Below are 12,855 nucleotides of genomic sequence, written 5' to 3' on the forward strand. Positions count from 1 at the left end.
CTTGTTTCCATTGAGGTCCTTAGTATTCAATTCATAGTCAAATGGTTTTCATTTAGTCTGTAAGTTATGAATTCATAAACAGTAAAAGTCTTAGTGTTAATATAATTGAAATGAGTGTACAAATAGAACCAAATGGACCCGTCATGTGTACAGAACACTTTTCAGAGTTAAATCAACAATGAGGATTTTACAATGTAGGCTGCAGAAAAGAGAAAAAAAACAACTGCTAATGTTGAAAATGCAAAGTCAGACTTTTGGGGAGAAAGGATGCAATTACTGGGGGCGAGGAAAAAAAGTAACTAAGTAATAAGTAACTAGTTACTTTTGGCAGGGAGTAATAAGTAAAGTAACTACATTACTTTTTAAACAAGTAATATGTAATAAGTAACATATTACTATGTTGTAGTAATATGTAGTTGTTTTTTTTTTACAATAATAATAACCAGGCATGCAAACAGCCCTGAGGTGAAAAGGGTGACAACATGTTTGTTTTTTTTCGGGTCAGGTGTCACACTATTGCCCTATTTGGATTCAAAACGGCTATTGTAGCTGAAAAGCTACAAGTTCGCATGTCTGAATAATGCAAAAACAGAATTACTTGTTTGCATTTGCTTTTTTTCTCCCCCATATATTTTTCATTCAAAAACGCATTCAAAAAAGTGCGTATCGTATCGTATCGAAATCGTATCGAAGTTGTGAGCCAAATATCGTATCGTATCGCTTGGTGAAATTATCGGCACACCCCTAAATATAATACATGGCAGCTAGAGGAATATAATAATAATATATTATACACTATAATACATGGTGTGGATGGGCAGCAGCTAGAGAACGGACGATTGCGGTTACAATGTTTCTGAATGCAGTGAATGTGTTAACACTGGTTTAATGAATGAATACCTGGCAGTGAATGTGTTAACACTGGTTTAATGAATGAATACCTGGCAGTGAATGTGTTAACACAGTTCTTACCTTAGAATACGTCTGAAGCTCTGCATCGTCTTCTATCACTGCATCCAACACTACCACCTGCACACACACACACACACACACACACACACACACACACACACACACACACACACACACACACACACACACACACACACACACACACACACACACACACACACACACACATTATTGCATTATCATAAAACCCACCTCTTCCATATAGCTTTCCCCAGCTAACTCCCCCCACCCCTGTTGTACCCATAGAGTTAACATAATAGAGAGGATATCCCCTCCCATCCACTTGCATTGAGATGCTGGGCCGAAATCACCCATTCTTCCGGGTTGTGAAACGTGGTGGGCGAGGCTTGGGGGCTTCTGCGTGTCACTTCTGTGACACGTTTTGCGTCACAGAAGTGACGCAAACCCGTTTTGGCTCGTTGGTGACAGAAGCCCCAGGCCGTTTTAAGCTGCAGTACCATGAATGGCCAGCATGTCCATTCGGCTTCAATGAAACCACTGGGGGTTCTGGGGGCTTGGGTTGTACCCTACTGGCTCACCTGCTAGTGTGGAGCCTCCACCGGGAGGATGCACCGTGCTGGATGCAGTGTGAATACATTCATGTGAGTTGTTCATAATAATAAGTACATTCTGAACTGGTTTGTATTGATGGACACATGTCTCACCAGGACTTGGTACTGGGGTCCCAGAGCCTGCTCCCATTTGGCCCTCAACTCCTGTTCCTCTACCGAGGAGATCTCTGCTCCTAACACACACACACACACACACACACACACACACACACACACACACACACACACACACACACACACACACACACACACACACACACACACACACACACACACACACACACACACACACGTAGATTAATGTGAGCAACTTCAACCTGGGACACATTGTGTGTGTGTATGTGTGTGTTCCAGAATAATATCCATATGTTTATGGATCTGACCGATAAGTCGATATAAAACAATGTTTAATCCGTTTATGGTGCCATTATTTAAACAGCCTCATTCCACATTCTGAGCAGAAACAGCCTAGCATCCACGTCAACACACACACACACACACACACACACACACACACACACACACACACACACACACACACACACACACACACACACACACACACACACACACACACACACACACACACACACACACACACACACACACACACACACACACACACACAGGGGAGCTGATTAAATTAGCAATGCTAACCGCTGGCGTCACGCGGTAATTAATCTGAGCTGTTTGTGTGAATGAAGAGGTCCATACGTTACGGGGATGCGGCGACCGCTAGCTGCGCTGTGCTAGCTGCTAAGTGTCTGCGCGGCGCGTTGGAACACTTAGCGGAGCTAATGAGGAGAATTATTCAACACACTCACACAGACATTCGGCAGCTAGCTCGGCCGCTAGCCGCGCTAGTCGCTAAGTGTCTGTGTGGCGTGTTGGACACTCACCAAAGTGATGGAGAGAATTATTCAACGCACACATAAGACCAAACGCGCCACAAAGACATTTAGCAGCTAGCTCAGCTGCTAGCCGCTAAGTGTCTGCGTCGTGCGTTGAACACTTAGCAAAGCTAACGAGGAGAAACCACAAAGGATGTTCAACACACACAGTCTGTCCAACGCGTCACACAGACATCTAGCGGCTAGCGCGCCTGCTAACCCGCTAATATAAATGTACAATATATGGAGCTGTGTTTTTTTAGTTAGCAGTGCCAGTCTGCCATGTATTTTGTGCGTGTGTTACCTCTTGTAGAGGTGTGTGTGTGTGTGTGTGTGTGTGTGTGTGTGTGTGTGTGTGTGTGTGTGTGTGTGTGTGTGTGTGTGTGTGTGTGTGTGTGTGTGTGTGTGTGTGTGTGTGTGTGTGTGTGTGTGTGTGTGTGTGTGTGTTACCTCTGGTGGAGGTGTGTGTTCTGGACACGTCCGACGACCGAGCTTTGACCTCCAGTGACCTCTTCAACGACATACGAGACGACTCTCTCTCCACTGCAAACACACAAGTAGACAGAAGTATTCAGGTTAAGCCCACTGCATACTATTACTATTACTTCACTCTTGCTTTTAGCTGATTCTTTGGTTGATTTTTAATTCCTCACTGTATTGCCTATTTTAATGTTGTTTTATGCCTTTGCTTTTATTTTATTTTATTTTATTTTTGTTTGCTTTATTGTTAAATTGGTTCTAACTGTAATTGTATTATTGCTCTGTAAAGCACTTTGAGCTGCATTTCATGTCATGAAAGGTGCTATACAAATAAAGTTTATTATTATTATTATTATTATTATTATACTACAGCCCAACAGCCAACATGTCTGAGGTTCAGCTGGCTACAAGCAGATCGACAAGCTCACAATATGTCGCAGCGTGACGCATTGTGAGCTTGTAGATCTGCTATTCTTCGGCTATCGTTTCGGTTCTGGTGATTGTCCTTCTAATGCATGAGGGGGCAGTGCTTTTTCCTTTATTTTTTTCGGGGAAATGAAAAAAATGTAATACAATAAATAAAAATAATAATGATGAAAAAAGTAATGGGAAAAACACGCCCCCCTCACATATAAGGAGAGAACGTGTTAAAACGACCCCAAACATGAAGTCAAACATCCCTATTCTCAGCTATTTACAATGCCTCCTGAAATGTTGAGGTCCTCACAAGTATAGAAATACAAACGTGTGCACTGTGCACGCGTGTTTGTGTGAGTGTGTATGTGTGTGTGTGTGTGTGTGTGTGTGTGTGTGTGTGTGTGTGTGTGTGTGTGTGTGTGTGTGTGTGTGTGTGTGTGTGTGTGTGTGTGTGTGTGTGTGTGTGCGTATATCTCTTCCAGACAGAGCAGTATAAATGCAGTATTAGAGTGGTATAGAGGAGATAAGAACCCTACAACCGCTCCGCTTGTATCACTGACCAATGACCTGAGACTGACCAGAGGCCTGAACCTGTGTGTGTGTGTGTGTGTGTGTGTGTGTGTGTGTGTGTGTGTGTGTGTGTGTGTGTGTGTGTGTGTGTGTGTGTGTGTGTGTGTGTGTGTGTGTGTGTGTGTGTGTGTGTGTGTTGGGTTAAATTACACAGAGTTGTAAACATATTAGTCATCTTAATCTGTGTTGCTGTGGAACAAAGACGGGATGTGAATTGAAAACAGAAAGAGAAGAGAAGAGAGGAGAGGAGAGGAGAGGAGAGGAGAGGAGAGGAGAGGAGAGGAGAGGAGAGGAGAGGAGAGGAAGACTCAACTTTAGGAAACTTTACACACAGAGAGGGGAGTGTGTGTGTGCGTGCGTGAGAGAGAGAGGAGAGGAGAGCATAGAGATGACCTTGAACTACTCATTTAAAGACTCGATGAAATGAAAAATATGTTTTTCCACAATGTGTAGAGCATATCTGTGTCATAATGTGGACATAACTAACCCTAGATACCTAGAACAATACGTGTGTGTGTGTGTGTGTGTGTGTGTGTGTGTGTGTGTGTGTGTGTGTGTGTGTGTGTGTGTGTGTGTGTGTGTGTGTGTGTGTGTGTGTGTGTGTGTGTGTGTACCTCTGTCCAGAGATCTCTCTGGTCCTCGTATCTTCCTGACCACGGTCAGGTGGACAGTGTCTCCTGTCCGTCTCATCACCTCCAACACCTCATGGTTGGTGAAGCCCTGGACACTCACTCCATCCAACTAGACAGACAGACAGACAGACAGACAGACAGACAGACAGACAGACAGAGAGACAGACAGACAGACAGACAGACAGACAGACAGACAGACAGACAGACAGACAGACAGAGGGTTATTTAACTAGTCACAGTGAAAGCTGAAACCATTCAAAAAAATCTATTTAGGAATCAGTGAATGTATTCATAATTGTAAGACAGAATGATGATTCTTACATAATTAAAGGTGAGTGTTATTCTATTAAAGAACAGTCTGTGGTTCTAGTTATATTTATATTAGATCAGAGGTTTATGGTTATTGTTATATGTTTATGGTTATATTTATATTAGATCAGAGGTTTATGGTTATAGTTATATGTTTATGGTTATATTAGATCAGAGGTTTATGGTTATAGTATTATTTGTATGGTTATATTTATATTAGATCAAAGGTTTTCTCACAGCTATGAGTCGGTCATGAACTCTGATGTTTCCACTCTGCTCTGCAGCGCTGCCTGGAACCACATGTTTCACAAACACACCTACTGCATCTACAGACAGACAGACACACAATGAGTACAATGAGACAGAGAGAAAGACACAGAAACAGACAGACAGACAGACTGACAGAGGTGGTGAGTGATATCATTCCATATCCAAAAATATGTCCTAGTACCCGTGTTTTTTCTACAGCTCTAAAACGATCGCCAATAAACGGTAAAAAAAACGCTGGCACTGGACGTACCATGTTTTAAAAAACCTCTGGCACTCAATGTGTTAATTAGGTGAGTTACCCTGGCTGGTCAGTGGGTTGTAGCCGATGATAGAGATCCCCAGACTCTGTCCTTCTTTCTTGGTCAGTGGAACCTCATGGATCTCATATCCATCCAGGTTGGGCTGGAAGCGCACGCACACGCACACACACACACACACACACACACACACACACACACACACACACACACACACACACACACACACACACACGGCTGTCATGTTGGATACAGCACAAAATCAAGCAGCGTAGGTTGATATGAGCAGCAGGTGCTCTGAGTCTTTGATTAGACCATACACGGGCCACATGCGGCCCCCACCTTCACTTAATGCGGCCCGCAGGTTAATATCAGAATAGTATATATTATTGATTTCAGTACTGGTACCATTCTAAACATGCAAACATGACCCGCTTTAATGACTTCAGTCTATATTAGCAGCTTAATGACTAGTATTACAATTCTATTGTCTTTTTTACATCCAATGTATCTGTATTTAAGTTCATAAAGTTAACATAAGTATAACTAAATGCACTTGAAATTAAATAAAAATGTTACCTTTCAGGATTCCAATAAAAAAAATTACCCCGAAAAAAAAATCATGATTCCAATGATTAAAAAAAATAGCAGATCTACAAGCTCAAAACGCGCCGCACTGCGGCGCGTTTTGATCTTGTAGATCGCCTATTTTTGCTACTTTTGTGTGACATAGAATGGCCCGACAGTATATGCATGGTGTTCCTCTGCAGTGAGTGTGTAAATATAGAGGTCCTCTGCATCATCACAGTTGCATCACCCCTGGATCAGACAGAGGTCTGTTAATGAGCTCATCGTCATTATCAAGAGACAACACACTGCTGGATTCAGTGATTGACCAATCAGAATCAAGCATTCAACCAAGACGTGTAATAATAAGGCCAAATTAATTAATTCTTTGGACGGAAAAGATATTATCCTGTCGGTCAAGGTGGTCGGCCCAAAAATGGCCAAGAGGAAACCCTGGTGTGTGTGTGTGTGTGTGTGTGTGTGTGTGTGTGTGTGTGTGTGTGTGTGTGTGTGTGTGTGTGTGTGTGTGTGTGTGTGTGTGTGTGTGTGTGTGTGTGTGTGTGTGTGTGTGCGTGCGTGCGTGCGTGTGTGTGCATGTACTCACTGTCTTGCTGACTCTGCGTTGGGGGGGTCGTCGGGTGTCGGGGGGCAGCTGGGGGGCGGGCAGAGGGGCGGAGCCGGGCGGGTAGAGGGTGGAGACGGGGGCGGAGCTCGGAGGTGGGGGCGGCAGCGGCGGCGCGGGGGCGGAGCCTCTCTGGAGGAGGAGGCGGGGCTCGCGGGCGATCAGCATGCGGACGCGCGGGCCACACCCCTGAAGCACCTTCACCACCTGCTCACTGGCCAGCCCCGTGGTGGGCGTGTCCCCGATGCACAGGATGTGGTCGCCCGTCCTCAGCCGGCCGTCCTGATTGGATGATGGGGGGGGGGGGAGGGGGGAATCGATGACATCATTGTCACGTCTAGGCCTGACCTCTATTAGTCGAATAGTCGACTAATTAGTCGAGGGGTGTCTGAGTCCACTGACAATCTCTTAGTCGAATTATAAAAATAATATTTAATTTATTTTATTATTCGACTGAGAGATTGGCCTAGTCTGTTATATTAATTAACTAATAGTTTGCAGAAAATAGGATATACATCATGATTTATTGGGAGAAACCAATAGTATTATGTTAACTCAGACACTAAGCACCCCTACAGCCCAAATGGAATGTTCCTCTATTGCATAACATTTTTTTTTGCATGATTTGACTGAGAGATTGTCAGCCGAATCAGAGTCAGAACTGATTCAACTGACAATCTCGTTTTTTTTTGGGGGGGTGTGTGTCCTTAGTCGACTGCCAGTCGACTAAGGACAATTAGTCTCCAATCAGATTGGACTCTACAAACCCTTAGTCGGGGACAGGCCTCGTCACGTCACAGGTTTACAGGTTGATAAATTATTCGTGGTACATAAAGTACCACGAATAATTTACTTCATATTATTATTATGGTGTAAATTATTGTGTGGTGTAAAGTAACTAAGTACATTTACTCATTTACACTGTACTGAAGTACAATTTTTAGGTACTTTTACTTTACTGAAGTATTTTGGTATTTTGATACCAATACTTTTGTACTTTTACCCAAGTAAATTTTGAATTCCGGACTTTTACTTGTAACAGAGTACTTCTACATTGCATTATTGATACTTTTACTTAAGTCAAACATTTGAGTACTTTTTCCACCACTGCATTTAACCACCTAAACCCTCAATACTAGATGATGATTGGTGAGTATTTGTACCCTGTGAGCCACACTGTGAGGAACCAGGGTTCTGTTGTCTTACCCTGTGAGCCACACTGTGAGGAACCAGGGTTCTGTTGTCTTACCTTGTGAGCCACACTGTGAGGAACCAGGGTTCTGACCACCACTCCTGTTGTCTTCCCTCCAACGATACCAAAGCCCAGACCTGATCCATCGTTCAACAGCTCTATCTCCTCCACATGACCCCAGTCCTCCTGCACACAGACAGACAGGTATGAGACAGACAGACAGACAGGCAGGCAGGCAGGCAGACAGACAGACAGACAGACAGACAGACAGACAGACACCCAAAGACACCAGGTTTTTGATTGATTGATTGATTGAATACTTAATAATTCATAAATGTAAACATGAGGTACAGTCAGACATTAAGGCTAAAAGGATAACACAACAAAAGTCCTGAGGACGTGTTTCCATCGTGGTCCTATGTATTCAATTCTTAAACATATTAGATTAAAAACAACACCAAGATGCAATACTGTCAACGAATACAACGGTGACAGTGAATGACACCTCCTTTCTATGAGAACTAAAATCTACCTCCCCTTATGGTCTCCTGATAGATGTTTTATACATTAACCTCCCCTTATGGTCTCCTGATAGATGTTTTATACATTAACCTCCCCTTATGGTCTCCTGATAGATGTTTTATACATTAACCTCCCCTTATGGTCTCCTGATAGATGTTTTATACATGAACCTCCCCTTATGGTCTCCTGATAGATGTTTTATACATTAACCTCCCCTTATGGTCTCCTGATAGATGTCATCATCATCATCATACATATATATACATATATACATATATATATATATATATGTAATTTATTTAAAAAGTAGTTTTTCCACACAGAACCAGGTGATAAAATGATCCTCTGCTCCATTCACTTCCTGGTTAAAGTATTTGGGAAATAACCTGTATCTCGCCTCCTGTGTTTTACTATGTATTTTTGGCGAGACATGCTATTTTCAACGGTCTATAACAAGCCAACGGGAGGTCGTGATGACATTTTAATTTTTTTCACAGAAGCAGTGAAACCCTCAGTGATTAGCAACCATCAGGGGATCCATCATACTGGAGATAAATATTCTTGAAAGATTAGTCAGAATGCTTAAAAATGTTTTAGAAAACCCCTGGCAGTGAATGTGTTAAGATATTTTTAGGATAGCATTTAGTTGTTATATGTGGTCAATTAATCATGACAGAGCATATTTAGAGATAAAATAGGCATTGATACTCCCGTATCCGTATAAAACAACCTACTGTCGGCTCGGCTCTTTCAAATGTCCCCTTACTCCTACGCTGCTCTTTGGTGGTGGTGCAACGAACTGCTGATTGGCTGAAGGGGTTGTCAGTCAAAGGTACTACTCCCGCCCACAGCCAAAAAGGGGGGGGGGGGTAATTCACATCCTTTAATGGATGATGTCAGTATAGACCATGGTGGCTCCCTCTAGTGGTGTGACTGTGTGTCACTCACTGTGGAGAAGTATGAGGGAACTGACCCTGACCTGAGTATCTTAAAGGGACAGTTCAACCCCAAAATGACTCTTTTTCTACGTATTATTCATGAATATTTATTAGTTTTTGTCTCATGCCTAAGCCAATCATTTGATGACCGGCAGCGGTTCCGGTAGGAGACACAAAGAGTCTCCGTTGTGTCTCCTACCCGAACCGCTGCCCACCGGTCCGCTGGTCATCACATTATTGACAAAATAAATGACAAAAGAAATCCAAGAATTCAAGTCTCCATGGGGCGACAAATTTCTTTTTTGGGGTGAACTGTCCCTTTAAAAAACAATCCCAAAAGCGGTTAAAGAACGTTAAAGCAATACTGTGGTCTGCTCTCTGTCTTTATGAATGGACTGTAATCACTTCTCTGCTGTGTGTGTGTGTGTGTGTGTGTGTGTGTGTGTGTGTGTGTGTGTGTGTGTGTGTGTGTGTGTGTGTGTGTGTGTGTGTCTTATTACAGTGTTACTATCAGATCTCATTAAAGTTCACAGTAGTAGCAGCAGTGCAGTGTGTCTGTACCTGGATGCTGATAAGAGAGAGAGAGAGTGTGTGTGTGTGTGTGTGTGTGTGTGTGTGTGTGTGTGTGTGTGTGTGTGTGTGTGTGTGTGTGTGTGTGTGTGTGTGTGTGTGTGTGTGTGTGTGGACCAGGACATGATGGACTACACACAAACGTCCCCGGGACCAATTTACTGAGCTGTTTCCACATGAAATCTAAAGTCTGCATCTTCACTAATAACAGCAACGCTAATAACAAACACTCAGCCAGGCCAAACTACAAACAGAAAAACTACAGGTCACTCAACCAGGCCAAACTACAAACTACTGCTACTAGTCCATACTCTAATAACAAAGACACAACCAGGCCAAACTACAAACTACTGCTACTAGTCCATACTCTAATAACAAACACACAGCCAGGCCAAACTACAAACTACTGCTACTAGTCCATACTCTAATAACAAAGACACAACCAGGCCAAACTACAAACTACTGCTACTAGTCCATACTCTAATAACAAACACACAGCCAGGCCAAACTACAAACTACTGCTACTAGTCCATACTCTAATAACAAAGACACAACCAGGCCAAACTACAAACTACTGCTACTAGTCCATACTCTAATAACAAAGACACAACCAGGCCAAACTACAAACTACTGGTACTAGTCCATACTCTAATAACAAAGACCCAACCAGGCCAAACTACAAACTACTGCTACTAGTCCATACTCTAATAACAAAGACACAACCAGGCCAAACTACAAACTACTGCTACTAGTCCATACTCTAATAACAAAGACACAACCAGGCCAAACTACAAACTACTGCTACTAGTCCATACTCTAATAACAAAGACACAACCAGGCCAAACTACAAACTACTGCTACTAGTCCATACTCTAATAACAAAGACCCAACCAGGCCAAACTACAAACTACTGCTACTAGTCCATACTCTAATAACAAAGACACAACCAGGCCAAACTACAAACTACTGCTACTAGTCCATACTCTAATAACAAAGACCCAACCAGGCCAAACTACAAACTACTGCTACTAGTCCATACTCTAATAACAAAGACACAACCAGGCCAAACTACAAACTACTGCTACTAGTCCATACTCTAATAACAAAGACACAACCAGGCCAAACTACAAACTACTGGTACTAGTCCATACTCTAATAACAAAGACACAACCAGGCCAAACTACAAACTACTGCTACTAGTCCATACTCTAATAACAAAGACACAACCAGGCCAAACTACAAACTACTGGTACTAGTCCATACTCTAATAACAAAGACACAACCAGGCCAAACTACAAACTACTGGTACTAGTCCATACTCTAATAACAAAGACACAACCAGGCCAAACTACAAACTACTGCTACTAGTCCATACGCTAATAACAAAGACACAAACAGGCCAAACTACAAACTACTGGTACTAGTCCATACTCAGTGAAGTGCGCAGGCAAAAGTATTTGCAAACTTGGGGTTATACACAGTAGGCTGTATGCTCTTAGCGAAACGCACAAGCGTGCGCGTCCCATGGCGTCGTGAACACACACACACACACACACACACACACACACACACCCGAAGGACCCACACCCACAGTGCACACACACACAAACACACACAACCGTAATAATGTGTTGTTAGTGTGCACGGCGGATCCGTCTATTACATCTTATTCTGTGGGTCATAATGACCCATTACACTACATGATATAAACACCTCTATCCAAGCACCACCGAAGAAGAGTACACCCAGAAATCACGTGACCACACCAACACAAATCTACCTTTCATGTTACAGGGTTTATAAAAGTATTTGTTTTTCTTGTCTTTCTGTAGTTTTTCTGCTGTTTTTCCAAAAACAAGCCCCATTCAAACAGCCATAGCTCTGGAATGGAGGATCGCGGCCGGACATTTCTTTTTTCCTCTGAGTCATAATATAACTAGAGGGCGGATTGCCACGCCCACAGCTATTCATTTCAATGAAAGTGCTCAGTGGCGTTTTGAAACACCCGGAAGCCTGCCGGAAGTAGAATTATTGAGACGTTTTTGAGACGTTTGGAGCAGCCATAGAGTTATGAGCATGCGCACTAGTGTCCCTTTTGTGTCCTACGTCACAACCTACCTCCATGAACGAGCCCGTGTTTATATTTATATTTATTAAATACACTTGAGATGCATATTTATATGTAAATGCATATGTATTTATGTACAATATGTTTACATATTTATATATATAAATATTTCAGTATTTTTTGCTCGTGCATTTATTTCGCCCCGCATGCATTTCAAGCTTTGGCCACTGGGGTGGCAGCTTCCTTTTTTCAGCTTCCTTTTTTCCAACTCTGGGGGCCTGAGTGAGGACGGAGGTCATGGAGAATATTACATGATCTTTCAGGTTCAGTAAAACCGCCGTTTACGCTGGCAAGGGGACAGGAGACAGATTAATTAATTCATTATTTTTTGTTAAATTAAGTTAATTAATTCATGGCAGTGAAAGAGTTAAGGCCATCGCTTCTGGTTAGAGGATCCACAGGAAACAGACTTCACATATAGGTGGTTGTAACACACACACACACACACACACACACACACACACACACACACACACACACACACACACACACACACACACACACACACACACACACACACACACACACACACACACACACACACACACACACACACACACACAACAGTATGTGACAGTTGGAGGTCAGTGAGGACTTGTATAACATGATGTAAAGGTAAAGTCATTTAAATGTCCTACAATGTCTGTTATATAATCTACTGTTGTACGCCCCTCTCTCTCTCTCTCTCTCTCTCTCATTTCCAGATTGTTCCCGTCTTGTTGACAGTCATTGATTATGTTGTGCTCTCAGACTTAAATACATATTGTCAGTGTGTGAGTGTGTGTGTGTGTGTGTGTGTGTGTGTGTGTGTGTGTGTGTGTGTGTGTGTGTGTGTGTGTGTGTGTGTGTGTGTGTGTGTGTATCAGAGTGAGTGTGTGCCAGCGCTGCACTAAACTGATTCCCTTTTAAAGAACACACACAAACACACGCACACACACACGCACACA

The 12,855-nt window shown here is 42.8% G+C and overlaps 1 protein-coding gene across 1 annotated transcript in view; it reads right to left on the bottom strand.

Annotated features, from left to right (window-relative positions):
- Positions 1–12,855, bottom strand: part of LOC308086395 (inaD-like protein) — a 155,880-nt gene that overhangs the window by 128,504 nt on the left and 14,521 nt on the right. Inside the window, 8 exon segments of the mRNA XM_080429915.1 lie at positions 973–1,029; positions 1,638–1,717; positions 2,885–2,977; positions 4,516–4,642; positions 5,080–5,168; positions 5,412–5,514; positions 6,541–6,840; positions 7,808–7,936. Coding sequence (XP_080286041.1) covers positions 973–1,029; positions 1,638–1,717; positions 2,885–2,977; positions 4,516–4,642; positions 5,080–5,168; positions 5,412–5,514; positions 6,541–6,840; positions 7,808–7,936 — 978 coding nt within the window.

The sequence above is a fragment of the Gymnoscopelus braueri genome, assembly GCF_963280865.1.
Source record: "Gymnoscopelus braueri genome assembly, chromosome: 6".
Classification (NCBI taxonomy): Eukaryota; Metazoa; Chordata; class Actinopteri; order Myctophiformes; family Myctophidae; genus Gymnoscopelus; species Gymnoscopelus braueri.